Source organism: Nelumbo lutea, chromosome 4 (genome assembly GCF_056320005.1).
Source record: "Nelumbo lutea isolate HS-2025 chromosome 4, American lotus-T2T, whole genome shotgun sequence".
Lineage (NCBI taxonomy): Eukaryota > Viridiplantae > Streptophyta > Magnoliopsida > Proteales > Nelumbonaceae > Nelumbo > Nelumbo lutea.
The window spans coordinates 18,689,654-18,710,447 of NC_142687.1; the positions used below are offsets into that span (position 1 = coordinate 18,689,654).

A 20,794-nucleotide genomic window follows, 5' to 3' on the forward strand; every position below is an offset into this window, starting at 1 on the left:
ACTATTTGAGGGAGCTCGTGTTTCGGTCTCCCAAAGCAAATAATACGCGCTCGAACTAGTGCGGTAGAGGTTTAATCTGATAGCCTAAGTTAAACGTCCAAGCGAATTTCACAATTCATGGGGTTGATGCTATACTCTTCTGGGTCAAGTGTCGTACTTTGATGCTCATTTGACGGGTGTTGCCTCCTCTCTATACTCGGAGGTTGATGATGATCCGTTTCTTGATGATGCAGTTAAGGTTTTGAAAAGCAGAGATTACAGTGCAGTAGCAACGTTAATGGCTATGCAAAAGAAAGATCTGACGAATTTAACGGGTGTCACCGTCTTTACACCCAGTGACAAGAGACTTTTCACCCTCACTATCGGTTTCTGTTATGATTTCTGTTGTGGTACCTCAGCTTCTCCATTTGTCTGATCTTAAGAGTCTACCTTATGGATCAAAGATCAAGACTCTGGTTCCAAGAAAGGAGATTGTAGTTTGCTCCTTTAACAGTATTAAGGTAAACGGTGCAGATATTTACAACAACAGTTCGGTAGTGATAATCGGTATACCACATCCAATACCAACGAGAAATGATTTCTTTACTATCGCTTTTCCCAATATGAACTTGTAATCCGACCAATTTGTAGGCGGCTGGTCAGATTTTAGCATTTCTCCAATATCGGATAATCTTCCTTATTTCCCAGAAATCGGTGCGACACTGACGACGGTGGACCCTCCATTTTTCTCAGACACCGAATTTCAAAATTCTACCATCTATGGAGGAGAAATCACACTAGTTCTCAGACACTGGTTCACCGAATCCGACAAAATTTGTTGTGCCAGCCATAGTCGTTATGTTGTTTAACGTTACACCACCTGTTTTGCCAGCCACAACCTTTTGTGAAATTTTAATCAGAATGCTGAAACTGATAATCAGAACGTTACACCACTTGTTTAACGTTACACCATGAATTGTGAAATTTTAATCAAAATGTTGAACTACTGTAAGTTCTCCATAAACGTTGATTTCTATAGCTCCATGGGAATCGGGACAAGGGAGGGGTAATATTGGGTTTTAAAAGAATTTTAAATACTGTGTGTTATTATGTATATATGGGTTTTGACGGAATAATAATGGATATTAACAGGGAAGTATTAGTCAATTGTTAAAAATAGTAGGGGTGGCGTCAGCCAATTTTCAAATAGTAAGGTTACACTTAGTCAATTAGTTAAACCATAAGGATAGTTTAAGAAATATACACTAATAAAAATGAGAGCATTTTTGGATGCAGGTAAATTGCTCTATTGTCTTTTTTAAGATAATAGTCAACTCTCTCATGGAATCGTGAGATTTCATTCTCACAACCCCATCCATTAAAAAGGGCTAACATCATAGCATCTACACCCCTTTCATTAAAGGGAAATTGTCTAAAACTCACCATGTGACTAACTTGACATTAAACAGACTACCGGGTGTTAATATATTACCATTTTAACCTTTATAGAAAAATATGAAATATATACAAAATAAATTAACGGGTGTTAATATATAACCATTTTAATATTTAGACATGAAAAAAGGAAAAAGTTCAAAAAATATTTTCAAATATAAAATACATAAAAACATAGAAATTACAAAAAATATAAAAAATTATAAAAATTGCAAACAAAATAAAAAACTATTTTCAAATTATAGAAACTATAGAAATTGAAAAACAAAATCAGAAAATAAAAATTGTAGAAAAAATACCAAAGATTATAGAAAAACAAAAAAAAATTGTAAATAAATAACAAAATACATGAAAATTTATAGATTGTAGAAAATAAAAAAATGTAAAAAATAGAATTTATAAAAACATTGAAAATTATAACAAAACACTAAAAATGCAAAAAAATAGGAAAATTGAAAACTAAAAAAAACCATTTTTTCTCTAATTCACCATTCAAGGGTAATTTGGTCATGAAAATTATTATTTATACTGACATGGACACCTCTGTTAAGAAGCATTAACGGTGCACTAACGGAAGATGAGTTTTGGAAAATAAAAACTTACTGGCATGGTAAGGGCCAATAAGTTTTAGACATTTTGAAAAGTTGTGGTGAGTAAGAGAATTGTTGAAAACTCATTGTGTATTCAACCTTAGAATGAAGTTTATACAGGACCACAACTAATGGCAAGTAGATAGAATGAGTTTACCAGTGTTGGAGACCAATGATGTGGAGGTAAGGTCACCGGAAATTGGTAGTAACGTCGGAAAATGGCAAGTCATTTATAGGAAGGTCGCTGGAAATACAAGTCAAATCATTTTATCATTTTTGGGTAAATTACAAAGACCCCCCTATACTATGGGGTCTGTGACAAAGACCCCCATGTACTATGCCCGTGAGACAAAGACCCCCTTCTGTTAACTTTTCGTTGAAATCTGTAGTTGCAATATTTTTTAATCCTCATACTACCGTTGTAATGACAATTGGGAGAAAAACACTGTTCATCTTCCCCGACCTCAAGATACATGAATAACAATGACGGTAATCCCTTCTACCTCAGATTCCTTCACATTTCTCTCTCTCCCTCTCTCCTCCCCATCTATCTTCTTCTCCTTTCCCTTTCTAAAGTTTACCACGGAAGGAAATAAAATGTGTCATTTGAGTGTACTTATGTCAAGTGAAAAGTTTCAAAATGATGTTTTAGACAGAAACAGATATGGAGAATTAGCTTGCATGTTAGAAGCATAAGGATGAAAAAAAAATTACACCGCACTCTCGTGTTGATAAGGAAGAATAAAAAAAATTGCAGAAAACGTTAAATGGCATTGGAGTATTACGAGCTCAAATCGGTAAATATTAGATATGTTGATCAATGTCAACCACTATTACAACTGGATCAGTTGAACTCATACTTTGAGTTCCCTCACTGTTCTACTATTTCTGCATTCCGTGCTCAGTTGGATAGCCGTAGTTCGGATGGCATGACCACTATCTTCATCTAGAGTGTATGTCCAGTCTCGAGTCCATTAAACATGCAAGCTGTATAATCTAACAATCCCAAATTGAAAAAGACGAATCTCGTTCGAGTTAAGAAACTCGGTGTTAGGCTTCGGATAAGGTTCCGGGCAAACATATCTGCACAAATTGACGAAATCAAAACCTTAATCAACGAAACATTTCATGAAGCACAACAAAAATCGAAATTACAGAGAAGACAACTGAAAGTGCGAGAGAGAAGGATAGGAGGCAATTAGATTTGACTAACGTGATTGAACGAAGACCGAGGGTCTGTAAGAAGGAAAAGTCCGCTGCATCTGGGAATCCAGAAAGGAAGACGCCATTGTCGACCATGGAAAAGTTGGGAGGAGGGACGAAAATCTCTTCCCCATCTTTGTCGACGTCTCCTTCGCTGAATGGAAATCACATCCAATAAGATAGAGAGAGAGGGATGATGCAGAGCAGACATGTGAAGGAATCAGCGAATCCTTTTTCCATCCATGTGAAATGAATTTGAGGTAGAAGGGATACCACCGCTGTTGTTCGTCTATCATGAATCGGGGAAGATGAATGATGTTTTTCTCCCAATTGTCCGAATAATTATTACAAGAATAATATGAGGATTAAAAAATATTGTAATGGCGGATTTCAATAGAAAGCTAACGAAAGGGGGTCTTTGTCTCACGGTCATAGTACGGGGGGTCTTTGTCAAAGACCCCATAGTACAGGGGGTCCTTGTAATTGACCCTTTTTTTTTAATTGAGAAACTGGCTATCCTTTGGCACGGAGGCTGTTCCAGTGTTTTCTTTTTGCAAGATAGCGTGATCGATACGTGGATCAATACTTAAGGCTAGATTGGATATTTCTCTGAACTAAACCAAACCTGAAACGAAGATAAGGATATTTCTGACTCAGACTGAGAAGTATGAAAAAACACACTGCTTTAAGACCAGTATGATTTCGTTTTCCCAGTTGATGTGCTTATTTTTTTACACGCACACTAATATCAGAGAGAAAGAGAGATTGAGAATAAAGCAGACGCCATGAGAAATGGTAGTAGCGAAAGTGAGAGGGAGGGAAATGGGTTTCAACGGGTTTTGGAATGGAGAGAGTACACGGCAGCTAGAGGACGCGATCAATGACAGTAGAGAGAGAGGGAGATGGAGAGAAAAGTGTCTCAGTGGGTTTTGGGTTGGAGAGAGTACACAACAGACGCCACTCTTCTTAGTCTCTTTCATCGGCATCGGCCAGTTCAGTTTGTTTTGTTTTTATAATGCAATGCATTTGGCCATTTGGGTGTGGTGTTAGGGCATTTTACGTCTGGTCTAAGGAGGGGCGCTGGGAATAATCCAGGTGTTCAGAACAACTTGTGATTCGTTTGCAATGTGCGTTGGTCTGGTGCAGGATGTTGCCGTTTCACGCACATCATTATTCAACTATTCAAGGAAGATTTCCGTTCACAACCCTACAGTCCACCGGGTGGTGCAAATGAAGCCATTGTGGGTACTGTACATCTCAGAAAAGGTGTGCCCTTATAGCTTTCCCCGAAATTATTGGTACATATGAGACTTTCCACTCGGAGTCCGGATCTACTTGAACGCCACCCGGCCAGTTATATGATTAATTAGGGGTGTTAACGGTATTTGAAAATTTGATTTTGAATTGACATAACAGAATTGAATTTGGATAATTCAAATATTTAATTGGTCGAATTTGGATATGACTTGATTCCATTCGATAAATATCCAAATTTGGTTGATTATTTAATTTATATATAATATATAAAATATTTATATGTTTTATATAATTTATATAGAATAATTGAATTATATAAATAATTTATATAGTTATATACTTTATATAAGTAAGATATTTATTAATTATCTAAAATAATTAATTAATTGAATTTGAACCGATTCAAATCGAGTCGAATATTCGAATGTTTAATCAAATTCGAACTCAAATATTAATTTCACCATGTATCACGAACATCTTCCATACTTATGTGTTATTATTCATGGGCAATGTTCTCAATATATGATGCGATGTGCTTGTGAGGTCGTGTGAGGTACACTTTGTAAGGAGTAGATTCCAATTCATTATTCACCTTACATTTCATCCACTTTTTACAAGGTTTCCTAAATATTTAAAGAAAATAAAGGATAAATTACAATTTACAACGATGTACTTTTGGAGTGGACATACTTAGCCCCTGGACATTCATTTGCAACAAAAAAATCGTTGAACATTCAGATTTAACTGCAAAATTCCCTTTCGAGATTCATATGGGCAAAAGGATGTCATTTCAAAATGATGAAAATGGGTAGGGAAAAGTATCTGGTTTCACTTTGATCGACAATGTATTGATAAGTAAACCGATCAGTGCTTTGCTCATTTGATTATGAAAAAGAAGAAAAAAGAAAAATACATAAAGAGTTTATACAAGCATGTAAGAGAGGGCAAAATGATCAAATAGATGGAGAAAAATGATAGTTTAGAGATTTCGAAATGTTTAACAAACACATCTTAGTCAAACGAGAATCATTTTCTTAAGTCCATTAACAAAATCCTAATATAGAGGGCAAATGGTTGGAATATGAAAGTTCAATACAGTCAGGTGACATTTGATAAATTTGAAATCTGAAAAGTTAAAAATACAATATTTGTGCCTGAAATCTAAAAAGTAGCATAGATGATTTTCTACAATATTTGAATTTGCTTGATTTTACTATTTTACCCCTAGAAGAGATAGAGAGATTAACACAGAGAGAGAGAGAGAGAGAGGGAAGAATGGGATGTTTTCCAATGATTGGTTTTTGTGACCTCTGAAGCACTTTAGGGTTTTTACAACCTCTGAAGAATGGGATGTTTTCTAGTAACTAGTCTTTGTGACCTTTGAAACACTTTAGGGTTTTTTCTTTGTAGTGTTTCTGGTGAATGATCTTTTGATAATGTATTGGTTGATCGAATGAGGCTGTAGTGTAGTGGTGGAAGAGTGGCAGTGATGAGGATAAAGGGGCAATGAGAATAAGGGAATCATACGAAGGGAAGTAGAGAGAGAGAGAGAGAGAAGGCCGGAGGAGGAAGTTTGTTGCTACTGGTTCGTCGTTGCGTCAAGTGGAGAAGATGAGCAGTGCTTGAAACATGTGTGAAAACCAATGTTTTCATACCTCTATCCAAACACACATCCAAACAAATCTAGCGTCTGAAAAACAATGTTTTCAGAGTTCAAAGGTCCAAAAAATGTTATCAAATGCCACCTTAGTCTTTGCATCAAATGAAAGTTCAGGGGGCCAAGTGTCACTATCCCCAAAATATAGGATGGTAATATGTAATTTACTTCAGATGGTTATTTAAGGAGATGTTTGGCATTTGGCATCAATGCCATTTTTTGAGAAAACGGCGCAACGCACGCGCGACATCAAAGAAAAAGGGGCTTCAAACAACCCTTTTGTTTGTTACCAAGCGGTTTTTTCTTTTTGTTTTTTGTTGACAAGTTCTCCAAAAAAACTTTGCTACTTCACTTATGGGATCGGAGTTATTAAATTTTTGATGGGTGGCATGTAATTCTTTTAGATATTTTTATGTTTTTCAATATTATTTATAACTTTCCAGAAGCTATGGAATTTTTAATGTTATTTATAATAAAATAAGTGTTTTTAATATTTTCAAAATAATATTATTTTCATTTTCAAAATGATATTATGTAATTAATTGATTAAATCTTTTAAAAATTACATCAAGCAAAATTGTTTAATTTAACATAATTCAATCTTATATGCATGTGCCCCTTTGCTAGTCTTTCATTTAAAATCCCTCCCAGTCGACTTTAAACATAGAACAAGTGTGAAAAAAATGACCATATATGATTGCCTAGAGTGCTCATATAGTGGCTCAACTTGAGAATTATCTTTTAAACCTACCTGTTCATGGAATATGCGATGGGGTTGGAGAGGCAACTTTTGGTATAGGTGCAACTTTGATGAGCCCAACCCTAGTCTGAATGATCCAATATGCAATTTTATACGAGTCGAGCTTAGATTTTTTATTATTAGTTTGGGCTTGGGCTTAAAATTTGGGCTTGGTGCCAGCCTAGAACCCTAGACTTTAGGTTATTCAAATTTAGTCGGAGCCCGATCCAATTATGTACATGCTTTTTTTGGTAAACCATACACATGCATATATGCATACATATACATATACATTTATATCAAATTTTAGTGTAGGATGGTTGACCAATATGGGCTATGCTCGAATTAGACAGTTTGAACTTGACCTCAGGATCAAGCTAGACTTGGGCCTTAAGAATTGGGCCTAGGTTGAACTTAAATTAGGGCTGAAAACAGTATCTAATTATCAAAATTAGAACTTCATCCTATTTAATATATATATATATATATATATGCTCACATATACTTAAAATTTATACTAAATCTATAGGTAAAGTTGGTTTGGATGTTTTATTTTCACTAAATTGTCATAGGTTCAAGTTTCTTACAAATAATTTTTAATTCATTTAGTTCATAAAATATAGGGAAAATCTATGATACCGGAAAGATATGGTACTGGAAGAGCTTTGACCAATCAAAGAACCCCTCGTGAATTTTGATGAATACCATCTTATTGGTCACCTTTTTATGATACTGGTTGTTTGGCTACAAGTTTTTTTGATATCATAATTGAACCCTAAAATACAATATTAAAATTATTTTAGTTCACTTTATTAATAATATACAATATTTTGATCATTTTAAGTTTAATTTATTTATACTATTTAGTATCCTATTATAATGATCCCCATTCGAATTCAAATATAAACGAATTAAAATCGAGTCTCCTTATATCTGATTCGGTTCGATTAGCACACATGACTTGCACCCTAAATTTTTGGAAGTTGAGCTTCTTACGTTACTAGAGCAGTCGTTTAGAAAACGAAGTGATGTTAGGGTTATTTAAAATAATAATTTACCGTGAAGCCAAGAAATCACATTGGCTATTTGGGGAAAAAAACAGCCTGGGCTGTTTTGGGAGCCTCTACACATGATAGCTTAACTAATTCAGGTCATTGTTTGTCTTTTCAACTAAAATAATATTGAGTGTAAATACTATTTTACCTACACTCATTATGAGATGTTATTCACAGTTAGGGATGAGCAAAAATAAAAAACCGAAAAAATCCAACCAATCGAAACTGAACCGAAAAATTGGTTAATCAAATTGATCAATTCAGTTTTAATTAACCAATATAAAAACCGACAGTTAATCAAACTGGCCGATATACATATATTTCTATATATTATATATATTTATGTATATTATATATTATATATTTTATATATATTATAAACTAATAAATATGTATTATATATAAATATATATTTATAATATATGATATATTATTTATTATTTAAAATATAATATTATATATATATATATATTTATAATTTTTTATTATATTTATAATTATAAAAATTTAAAAACCGATTAATCGATTGGTTTCGATTAAGTTTCGATTATCGGTTTTCAAAAAACCTATATTACCACTTCGGTTAAAAAAAGCCCCACGTGATCACCCTGTAAATCACAGCACGCTCCTAATAAAATCCAATCTATTTTTCACAAACAGCCAAAGTTTTTACTAATTGAAAGGATAAGAATTCAAGATCTTTGGAGGTTGCTCTCTACCTCTACGGCTCTACCCCCTGTAAATTGTTAGAGCTGCTCTTCTTGTGTACCCTCCTCCTCCTGTTACGTGCATGGGTGATGGGACCGAGATCGACGTGCGAAACCACATGCAATGGACCTACCACTCAACCTATTAATTAACCGACGTGCACTGTTAGCAAGGGGGTCGTTGAAGTTGGGAATGGGGTGAGTCATTTGTCAGTTGTGGTTTGTTACGGCTGAGGTTCAATTCTAAGATGGCCCCCGTGACCCGATGCCCAAGAACATACACGCGTTTGATAGAAAAGTCAAAACATCACATCAACTGATTTCTCCCTTCAAACAATGGCGTATTCGAATTTTGGGGGTCGCTCCAATGCAGGGACGACGGCCGCAGCGGACGTGAACTCAACTCATTAATCATTAAGAATCGTGTCAGTAGCAAGCTGTTTGGTTGTAGCGGGTTTCGATTTTCGTTGAAGTTCCTTGGCTCTTCCCTGAGGTTCCTTCGCTCTTCCAACCATAGGGTCCAAGGCGAAGACGAAGCAGAGCGGGAAGAAGAAGAAAAAACAGGCTGAACACTACATACAAAGATTGTAAATTATTAGAAAACTAGAGGATTGCGAATTTAGTGTTGGGAATTTCCGAGATTGGAAGATTATGTAAGGATACCAATGGTATTCAAAAATTTGATTTCGAATTTGATATTTGACATAATCGAATCAAAATCGGATAATTCGAATATTTAATCGGTCGAATTCGGATATTCTATTCTTACTGAATAGTTAATTGGATTTGAATTCGGATATAACCTGATTCGATTCAATAAATATCCGAATTCGACCGATTATTTAATTCTTATATATAATATATAAAATATTTTATATAATATATATAATAATAAAGTTATATAAATAATTTATATATTTATATTCTTTATATCAATAACAAATTAATTTTATATATTTATATTCTTTATATTAATAACAAATTAATTTTATATATTTATTAATTATCTAAAGTAATTAATTAATCGAATATTCAAATATTTAATCAGATTCGAATTCAAACATTAATTTTCAATATCTGTCAAATATCGAATTTTCTAATCAGATTCGAATTTGGATATTGCCTGATCTGATTCGAATTCGAATATTGCCTGATCCGATTCGAATTCAATCCATTTACACCTTTAACTAAGCTAACAAGAAGTGAAGTGTCAAGCAAAGAAAAAACCCAAAAGAAAAAAAAAAGAAAAAGAAAAAGCCCTCTTTCTCTTTTATCTTTATTACGTGGATCATTCTTTAACAAGCTACCTATCCTCTGAAAGCCTTCATCATTAAGAAAACTGAGCGGCTGAGCTGGAAGCTGGTGGAGACTATCTGATCACTGCTTATAAATAAACGACTTAGTGGCAAAACATCTGAGATCGATGTAATTCTACGTAGCATAAATGGGTTCAAGAGAAGATCGCCCGGAGATCGTTTTCTTCGATTTGGAGACAACGGTCCCCTCCGAAGCTGATCAAGGCCGTTACGTATTGTTGGAGTTCGGCGCGATTCTTGTCTGCCCCAAAACACTGAAGGAGCTAGATAGCTACTCTACCTTGGTCAGGCCCGCCAACCTCTCCGTCGTCCCAGATATATCCCGGAAAGGCATCACCCGAGAAGCGGTCAATTCTGCCCCTACTTTTCAAGAAATCGCCAATAGGGTCTACGACATACTCGACGGTTCATCTCCATTTCTAGCTCCTTCGCTCTCTCTAGCTATTATATATGATGTATTTTGCCTTTGTTAATTTTTTATCGTATCATTGGCTTGTAGGTCGAATTTGGGCAGGTCACAATATTGTGGAGTTCGACTGTATTCGCATCCGTGAGGCGTTTGCGGAGATCCGTCGCCTGCCGCCTATGCCAAAAGCAACTGTTGATTCCTTAACATCATTGAAGCGCACATTCAGGAATAGAGCTGGAAACCTTAAGGTACCATTGCTGCCAAATTCCTCTTAATGGTTAGCTCGGTATGAACTATATATTTTCTTGATATATATTAATTATGTAGTTCGAAAGATGACATACCAAAATTGGCTCTCTGCATACAGCTGGACACTCTGGCAAACCATTTTGGCCTTGGACAGCAGAGGCACAGGTAATTGGGAATCTGGGATGCTCAATTGGAAAGCATTAATTTATAGTCTTAATTAAAGGGAATGCCTTACCTTTTGTTACTCACCGGCCAAACAAGCCCAAAATTGTTGATTTCTCTCCAAAGAAGTCTCCGAATAATCCTTACTGACTTCAATTCAGGAGCTTGGAAGATTCTCGGCTGAATCTGGAGGTTGTCAAGTATTGTGCAGCGGTTTTGTTCTTGGTAAGTCTTTGCATATATCTTAAACCAAAACGCGTCCCTAGTAAAATTAAATCGACGAGGGCGACTTGCCGCAGGAATCATATACAGTTCAACCAGAAAATTTTCAAATGAGTAGGGCTACTAATGATCAGATGGATATTGATGAACGCCCGGAACCAGATGATGAAGTGGAGGAAATTAGACCAGTTTCCAAGTTCCCTGCTGCAGGAACGCCTTCTACCCCACAAAGAATTTTGTCCAGTGATGATGGCTTCGTAGATCCCTCCGAAGTTTTGCTTGATTGTATCAGTGCATCCTTTGTCCCATACTCGGGAGGCAAGAAAATTCAAGTGCTGCACAGAGATTTGGTATAAGCCGGAAGTTTGCTCTAAAATTGAGTTTCGTGGTAGACCCACCACCCATCCTCTGTGAGGTTCTGGATGCATGCAGTGGTATTGCACAAACAAGACATTTGGACTCTGGCAGCAGCTCTCAGTGGATGCCTACTCTGAAGAGAAAGAGCGAATTCTCAAACTACCCTACCATTCGAGTGCGGTAAGTACCAGTAAATAGCTTTTAGCTTTTTCTTGTGGTGATGGTTGTTGGAGAAGATGGGGTCACTATAACTTTGGAGGAGAAGCTCTGAGGCGTGTCTGAAGACACTGTCTTTAGAATATTATTTGCCCCCACTCAGTTTTACTGAGTTTGCTGTTGGGTTACAGGCAAATTCGTTCCCAGGATACAACAGAGCCTTGGGCGAGAATCTGCAACCAGTAAAGTTGAAGAGTCTCCAAAGAAACATTCTGTGAGACTGTAGCAGACCGGACTGAGAGAGAGAGAATGAATTTCGAAATTGTGTGTTTTAGAGTCTGATTCATGCTCCTTAAATAATTTGTGAAGAGGTATGAAGAAAATGTAGGTGCTGGTTTAGAGAAGGCACCTTGAACAATCACAATGTTTAAAAAGTAGTTAACAGTTGGTGACTGTTAACTTTGAATTGTGCCTCTTGATCACACCTGATCGAATCGTGACCGTTGATCTCATCAACGGTGATCAACAGTCATCAATGCACCAAAACCAGAGCCGCCCATCACGAGCCACGCAGGTGCGCGCAAAGTGCGCCTCTAAAGCGCCTCATTGCGCCGCACACAAGCGCGCACACGCATGCGCGCGTGTTGCATGGTATCGAACCCCCATACTCTCCTCTACTAATTCTAAGGTGTATAAATCAGCTCCTATTGAAATACTGAAAACAAAACTTATAATTTTCAAATGTGGGATAAATTCAAAACTGGGTTTTATAAGAGAAAAACTGATTTTTTCAATCAAATGTACAGGTGCAATTTCTCATGTAATTGATCAATCAAACCCATTAGATTTAATCCACAGCTGGAGCTTTATTACCAACTACTGCAAATATCCATCTTCATCTAAACTTTTTTTTTTTTTCTTTCTTGTTGATTGTTGCTAAATTACTACAGATTAAGCAACGAAGGCACAAATGGGAACAACGATGCTACGGAGATATTCAGGAGAGAAATTTCGGGCAATATACAGAAAATCCAGTTCAGTCAATTTGAATCCCTACTTGTTCCAGGAAGAACTTTGGTGGATGCTTATTTATCCTTGGATACGTATGACTACGAGGGGTTGGCAGGCATCCGTCTAGTGGCCAAAAGGTTGATTATCCATTAATTCCCAGCACTGGGACTGGCTTTGGGTATTCCGCGGTCAGTATGTTGATCACTAACGTTATATTTGTTTTGAAGGAAAAGGTAAGGAACGTAAGGAATAGGTTTTCCTTCCTTTCCCTACTTTTTCCTTTAAACCAAACAGAGCCTAAGAGACGAGATTGTGAACTCATATATAAATTCGGGTGACTCGTGACTCGACTCAAATAAGTGTTTATGTAAAAATCGTTATTTTATATGCTTATTGCTTTTATTGTTTGGTCGGGTGTTTTACGGTTGTTTCAAGTAACGCCCATTGGGTGGCATGATTTGAACCTGGTCACCCAATGCCAAAATGTACATTAATGTCTACATGCAATAATAAAACATTAATTTATTTTCAATTAATACTTAAAATTTATAAATTTGCACTTGATATGTCTTAAAATTTTTATCAATTATTAATTAACATCTTAATTTTTATTAAATATAAATATATTTATTATTTATAAAATAAAAATATTATTTATAATATATTTGAAAATATAATATAAGTTGAATCTATCAAAAAATATATATATTTTTAATTTAAAAAATTTATAAAAATAAAAATATTAATAATGGAATAATTATTTTAGTAATTAAAATTTATGAATTTTTATATGATATGCATCTTCAAAATTTTAATCAACCTGATATATTTTAAGTTAAAATTATATATTTTTATAATTAATTGATATTTTAATTTACATTTTATAATAACATATTTATTGTTTATAAAACTAAAAATAGTAAAATAGAAAAAAAGATATAATAATTCAAATATAATAGTTGCATATGTTTCATGCCTTGCATTTTAATATAAAATAAAATAATAATGACTTTTTACATGTATTAATTTGTTAAAATCTATATAATAGGTGCCTTGGGCTCTTGATTAATTGATGTATTATTAATAAAATTGTATAATATCTACATGTCCCACTATATGAATTATAATATATTTTTCCATATATTTAAATATGTAATTCCTATGTATTTATACATTATTTGTAGTTATTTTGACATTAAACTTAATGCTATCAATATATTTATGGAATTTGTATACATTTTCTCAACGTATTCAAATATTTCCATATTTTTTATCCATATCCATGCATTTTTAAAGTGTATTCGTATCTGTATCAGTATTCAAGTTGTCTAATACAATACCCGATACCCGTATTTGTAATAAGCTTAAAGTGCACCACATAAGCATTTCGTTTCAATAAATGTTGAGGCATTAGGGGAAGTAAGAATTTGAAGTTTCCCCCAATGCCTCATACACAAAAAGCAAAGCATTTTTGTTTTTTAGTGTTTCATGCACAATAAACACCAATGCCTATGTGGCACTGATGGTGGTGTTTCTCCAATAAACACCCACATAACCAAACATAGCTATAATTACCCACTCCAAGAACTACAAACAGTAAGAAAGAATGTCCCGAGGAAAGTACCTCAACCGGAGAAGTAGCAGGTGATGGATACCACAAGTATTAACTCAACAGGTCCCCTAAGAACCAACGTCAAAGTGAAGATGATATTAAGATGATGTGACCTAACTCAAGTCTGGTTTAGAAAACCAAGGTATATGATTACACATAGAGTTCCACTGAAAATCAGCGTGAAGCATCGCTGCCGGCGTTTTAACACGTCGCAAATCACCTTCTGTAGCCAACTCGAGTAATTACAGGGAGTACACCTACCTCACCTCTTCCTTTGATCTGTCATAATACTGCTTCATGTCTATACCACGGGGCATCTTTCTTACTGAATTAGTCACATCTATGATTTCTGCTATGAGTAGATTTATTATCTTTATGAAGTTTGCTAGTTCAATTTGAACATATCTTTTATAGTTTGCTTGTCTAGTTACTCATTTTAGTTGATCGAGTAATCAATTTATAATCAATTTAGTGGATCAACTAAAATGAGTAGGTGAGAACTGGCAGCTCTCCCACATATGTAGACTCTTTCCCCGCTTAACTGACCAATTCGAGGATATAGTGCAAGGCCTCTATGAACTATGGAACATGGATTCCAGTAGCCTTTTCCTAGCACCTTTCAACAGAGGCCACTTCCGTTTAAATTTTAGATATGCTAAGAACTTCGATTCAATCAGAACAAACGACCCTTGGACCCTCAATGACTAGTGGATCCTTAAGCAACCTTGGGTCCCGGGTCTTCCTCAATATGCCTGGAACATCCATGAAATTGAAATTTGGGTTCAAATACATGACCTCCCTTTTGAAACCCTTTCTGTCGATGTAGGACGTCCTCTCTTCGAACGCATTGGTCCTACCCATCTAGTCTTAGTCATTCATAACTATATTAGGGCCAAAGTCATTATCTCTATTAATCGTCCTCCTCAAACTAGTTCTTTTGTAAGTATTCATAACTGAATTACTTACAGATATGAAGACCTCCTTAGAATCTGTTATGTGTGTGGAAGAATTGGTCACCCCTACTGTCAATGTTCTCAACCTCTCCCAAATACCTCAGGACACCCATTTGAGTAGTTTTTTAAAATGTGAACCATGAACCACCCAAAACCCTGGCTGAGAGCGAAGCAAGCCTTGCGATGGTCATGGCATCGTCCCATTTTCGGTGATTTCGTAAACCTCAACAATCCTACCCCCCTCCCTCTGAAAACCTTCAAGATGAAGCAAACGCTTCCCCACCCCAACAGTCAGCCCACAATAATGAAAACCAAGCATCTCCCTTAAGTTCTACCCCCCCCTCCTTTACGTGTTTCAGCAGAGACTTTTCAGTTGGCAGGAACTGCCTAGGATATCTTCAATCATCTTTTTAAGGATGAACCTAGTCCCTCTTCTTCCAGAGGTAAAAGACCCCGCATTGACCTCTTATCAAATCTAGAATCTGAACAGCTAACCCCTGATCTACCCACTTACGATAGACCTGAACCATAAGGTACAATAGACCAAGAAGAGAAAATTGTTTCTATTAATCAAGTAGTTCTAACTAACTTGAACACAGAATCATAGAATCAAGAAGCGGTAAATCTCTCTCTCTATTTTATCTATCTTTTGTTTTACTTTCTATTGGTAGAGGTGGCTGGCCCTTATCAACCCCACCCATTCCAATGATTGTCTTAAGTTGGAACTGCCGTGAGGCTGGGCGTCCCAAGGCGGTTTAGGGTTTACAGGACTTTGTCCACTATTTAAGCCCAGATTTTATCTTTTTATGTGAAACAAAAATTCCATATGAAAAAATAAATACTTTAGCTACTAAAATCCGTTATCCTAATCTAGTCACTATAAATCCTGAAGGAAGAGCAGGAGGTCCAGCAATATTTTGGAAAGCTAATTTTTTTGTTACTGTTGAGCTCTCTACCCAAAGGTATGTCTTCCTTAAAATTCATTCCTTAAACAATGATCGGTTCTTGATCTTTATTTACGGACCTTTTGTAAAACATCTTAGAAATAAGTTTTGGTCTAAATTGCATAATTTAGATAGTCCCTTACATGCTTATAAGAGATTTTAATGAAGTTGACTCTGTTAATTGTTTAGCTCCTTCTACTTCTTATAATTCTTTGAGATTAGCCTCCAGACAATATAGAAATATGATAATTGAATAAATCTGCTAGAATTAAACTTACAAGGAGGAGACATTTCTTGGAAAAATAAAAGATCCATAGGACATATCCAAAGAACCTTGGATAGGGTTGTTGTGTCTCCAAATTGGCTCTCTCTTTTTCCTCATGCAACCCTTTCCTTAGGTTCAAAATGGGGTTCAGGTCATCACCCCCTCTTCCTGAACCTGAACCCAAAACTCCTTAGTCACCCAAAACCTTTCAGATTTTTTGAGATGTGACTGTCTGAGTCTTCTTGTATTCAAATCATTGAGGATAGTTGGCAAACTATCATTAATGGACATGCAGCCTATCGAGTTACAAAAAAATTAGATATCCTAAAGCATCATTTAATAAGTTGGAGAAAATCAAAATTCATTGAACCCAGAATTAAAATCCAAAAGTTAGAAGAACAAATTCTCCAACTAGAGCAATTAAACACCTTGGATCAAGAAAATCATTTATACAAGGAGCTAAATCATGCAACCAACCAGTTAGAAAGTTTTTGGAGACAAACTTCACGTCAAACTTGGTTGCAATTGGGAGATAAAAATACAAGTTTTTTTCACAAGAGTATTCTTTTTAGAAGGAAAAGGAACTGCATAGATGGAATTAAAGATGATCAAAATAACTAGAAAACTGAGCATGCTAATATCACTAAGATTTTTCTTGATTATTTTGCCAATGTTTACTCTTCTTAACCCTGTGAACAGTTGGAAGAACTTTCAAATCTTTTCACTCCAATAATCTCGGAGGAAGAAAATAGCATGCTCATAGCTATCCCTTCAGCTGAGGAAATTAAAGTAGTCATTTTTAGTATTGGAAGTTTAAAATCCCAGGCCCTGATGGTATGCCTGCACTCTTATTTAAGGAATTATGGGACCGGACTTAATTATGTTGGTATAATAATTTTTTCAAAACAAAAAAAAAATGTTGAAAAGACTAAACCACACTTTCATTTGTCTCATCCCTAAAAAAAGTAGACTACTCTAAGGTCCAAGACTATAGACCTATCAGTCTTTGCAATGTTGCCTATAAAATAATTGCCAAAGTTATAGCTGGTAGGCTTTGTAAAGTCTTAGACAAATGTATCTCACCTAACCAAGAAGCCTTTATTCTTGGCAGACAGATGTCTGACAATTCATTCATTACCCACGAGATCTTTCACTTTCTCAAACATAAGAAATGAGGAACAGGCTACTTAGTTCTAAAACTAAATATGCCAAAAGCTTATGATAGACTAGAGTGGCCTTTTCTCATCCAAATTCTTTCCTTTTGGGTTTTACCCCAAATTTCTATCAACTAATCACAGAGTGCATCTCAACTGTTTTGTACTCAGTCCTTATCAATGGTACCTTAGAAGGACATTTTCATCCTTCTAAAGGTTTAAGACAAGGAGATCCCTTATCTCCTTATCTTTTCATTCTAACAATGGAGAGATTTTCAAGACTCCTCCACCAAACTGAACTAGAGGGAAAAATCCAAGGTATACCCATATCAAGATTTTCACCCAAAATTTCTCACATTTTTTTTGCGGATGATATTATGATTTTCATTAGAGCCCATAGAATTGAAATAGATAACCTGATCCAAATCATCAATAAATTCCAAGCCCTCTCAGGTCAACTAGTCAACATAGACAAATCCGGTTTATATTGCAACAAAAATATCCACCCCCGACTCCAAAGATTAATCTCTAGTCAATTAAAAATCAGACCCCTCCACAAAGATTCAAAATATCTAGGACTTCTCATTTTTTGGAATAAAAATAAACACTCTAAATTAACCTTTATTCTAGATAATCTAAAACCAAAACTAAATTCCTGGAGGGCCTTAGCCATAAGTCAGGCAGGGAAACAAGTTTTAATCCAATCAATACTTCACTCCATCCCAATTCATGCCATGACTTTAACAAAATTCCCAAAAAAACCATAGATCAAATGGAAAAAATAATAAAATCACATCTTCAAGTTCTTTCTTCTAAAAATCCATGGCACCTTCCCTAGTCAAGCTTTCTTCCGAATGTGGAGCTATAGTTAAAGAGCTTTCTAATTTCCCAGTTGATAAAAGACCTTGGACACAAAATCAGCATCAATTTTCTTGGTTAGCTTTTCCGTTAGCTCCAAGTCTCAAAAATATGAATATAGATCAGCTTATCTACCAGGGTCATTGGAATAGGGACTTAATTCAAACACTTTTTAACTCAGAAGAAGCATCTAAAATTTTAAAGATTCCCATTTTCTCAGAATCCTACTCCAATGATTGGATCTGGACTCATCATAACTCAGGCAAATTCACAGTAAAAGAAAGCTACAAACTAAATTTCTGAGATGTGGATACTCAGATTGATCCAAACCTGTTCTTCTATTTTAAAAAACTATGGAAATTGAAAATAGCACCTCATTTTCAACTATTTTTCTGGAGAGTGTTAAATAATTCCATTCCTATTAAAGATAAACTTTTTCATGATAATCAACTTAAAACTTGTTCTTTTTTTGTGGCCTACAAGCTGAAAACATAAACCAATCCGTTCATGGATTGTACTTACAGTTGAGTAATTTTATTTGCCAATCCTTGGAATATCCAGTTTCATTTTCTTTATCAAGGATCATGGAGTAACTGTATTAAAAACTTATATAATCAGATTCGAGATAACTCATTATTCATGAACATTCTCAATTGGGTAGCTACAGCCTCCTACTACATTTGGTATGCTCGAAATGAATTGATATTTAACGAAAAACTCATTCACCCAACCACCCTTCTCCTGAAAATTACCAGCTCTTATCAGATAGTTTAATACAAAAATACAAAGAATCCTAACAGAGATTTGCATACAATGAATAAAATCCCTCTTAATATATCTCATTCAGTAGATCTCATTATTTTTACTGATGCAGGTAAAATCTCATATTCTCTTTACTCCTATGGTGCTGTATTTATCTCTACTAACTTATCCTGTATTCGAACAATTGGAGGAAGAACAAATGATATATCATCTGTTTTGGAAGCTGAATTATTTGCTGTTTTGCAGGCATTATCAAATATTTCGCAATGGGATGTAAATGAAGTATGTATATATTTGGATGCTCAACAAGTTATAGAAGCTCTTAATCAGAAGAGTACTCTTGACTGGTCCTACCATTGGTTCTTGTCGAGAATCAGTTCTTTAGCTTCTAAATATAGACACATATACTTTAACTAGGTAAATAGGAAATATAACTACTCAGCCCACAAGGTATCCCATCTAGCTAAACACTATTGTACTTCATTTTTTTGTCTAACTATCAGGAAGGGATACCTAAAGTGGAAGACTTTGTATCTTTTTGTTTTGTTTGAATATAAGGAATCCTTCAAAAAAAAAAAAAAAACCAAACATAGCTATAAGTTGTTGAAAAAACGTTTATTAGAGTTTATGACAGTCACAAGTAAAAACTTTTCTTGGAACAAATGGCTATCACATAATCCTAGAAAAAACATTTTTTTGATAAATAATTTAACTAAACAAAATTTTAGGATCTGTTGGGGGGAAACGCCTATCTGATGCCCAGATAGCATGGGAATGAAACAAACATCATCTAAGGAGGTGTTTGACAATATAATTGCTGGTTTTGTTTTTGAAAACAAAAACAACTACCACACCAGCAAACTAATGTTTTCAATTGCCATTGACTCGGACAATTAGACCGTTTGGCCTGGGAACCGTCTAGGCAATCGGTTCCATTTTACCCTAAGCCCGGTCTCTGGCAAAAAACTGTTGAATTGGTCAACGACCCATTGACTCAGGTGGTTGATCCATCGACCCGTTTGACCCATTCAACAATTTTGTTTTTTTTTTTATTTTTTTGTCAGAATAGGCTGTCGTTCAAACTGGACCACAGGAAACCGATGGCCAAAACTATTCCGATTCCATATTGATTTTTAAAACATTGCAGCAAACAATATAATTTTATTAATGCTGTAGCAAACAATATAACAATATAATTTCTACTGCAGAGTTATAAACATTCAAAATGTCAACAGCCCACCCTCTATGCACCAAAGCCCGCCCATGAATTGGCATCAATTTTGAACTTACACCTATCCCAACAGTACTTTAGGCCTACAAATTATGACCATGGGCAGAACCGTCATTCTCCCTTGTTATTTTGAAAGCCTAACATTATAACATGAATGTGGTTTGATAACAACTAAAGCCGCTGAACTGAACGAATTATTTCTTTTTTTAGTGAATAAATTATTAAAAGAAATTGTGACTTGTGAGCTCCTTAACAACTTATTGCATTGATTACTGTATGATGCACAAAATGCAAGTAACCTGTTAGATCCGGCTGAATTTTTCAGTTTTTCAGCTCAAATGGTTTAACATGTATATGGTGGAATTGGAAAATTAATTGCAATCACATTCCGAAATTTGTGTCCACTTTATACCAGAGTAAAATTCAACAAAATGCAAAATCGAACTGATAGGAGGGGGGTTCCAATTTACCTATAATTTAAGTGGTATTGG

At 35.2% G+C, this 20,794-nt stretch overlaps 1 protein-coding gene across 7 annotated transcripts; it reads left to right on the top strand.

Moving 5' to 3' along the window:
- Positions 1-9,951: 9,951 nt before the first annotated feature.
- On the top strand, positions 9,952-19,423 carry LOC148854335 (protein NEN3-like). Of its 7 annotated transcripts, XR_016113131.1 has the most exons (8): positions 9,980-10,363; positions 10,458-10,615; positions 10,735-10,781; positions 10,940-11,003; positions 11,078-11,537; positions 12,464-12,712; positions 15,982-16,051; positions 19,319-19,423. XR_016113131.1 is itself a non-coding variant. In XM_088985509.1 (5 exons), exons 1-5 carry the CDS (start codon positions 10,087-10,089, stop codon positions 11,354-11,356), a joined length of 825 nt encoding a protein of 274 aa, XP_088841635.1. In that variant the 5' UTR covers positions 9,980-10,086; the 3' UTR covers positions 11,357-11,979. The 7 variants fall into 7 exon arrangements, 3 of the variants coding, with proteins under 3 accessions (XP_088841635.1, XP_088841636.1, XP_088841637.1); XR_016113130.1 differs by lacking the exons at positions 15,982-16,051; positions 19,319-19,423 and having other exon boundaries at positions 9,952-10,363; positions 12,464-13,060; XR_016113132.1 differs by lacking the exons at positions 12,464-12,712; positions 15,982-16,051; positions 19,319-19,423 and adding an exon at positions 11,705-11,979.
- Positions 19,424-20,794: the final 1,371 nt, after the last annotated feature.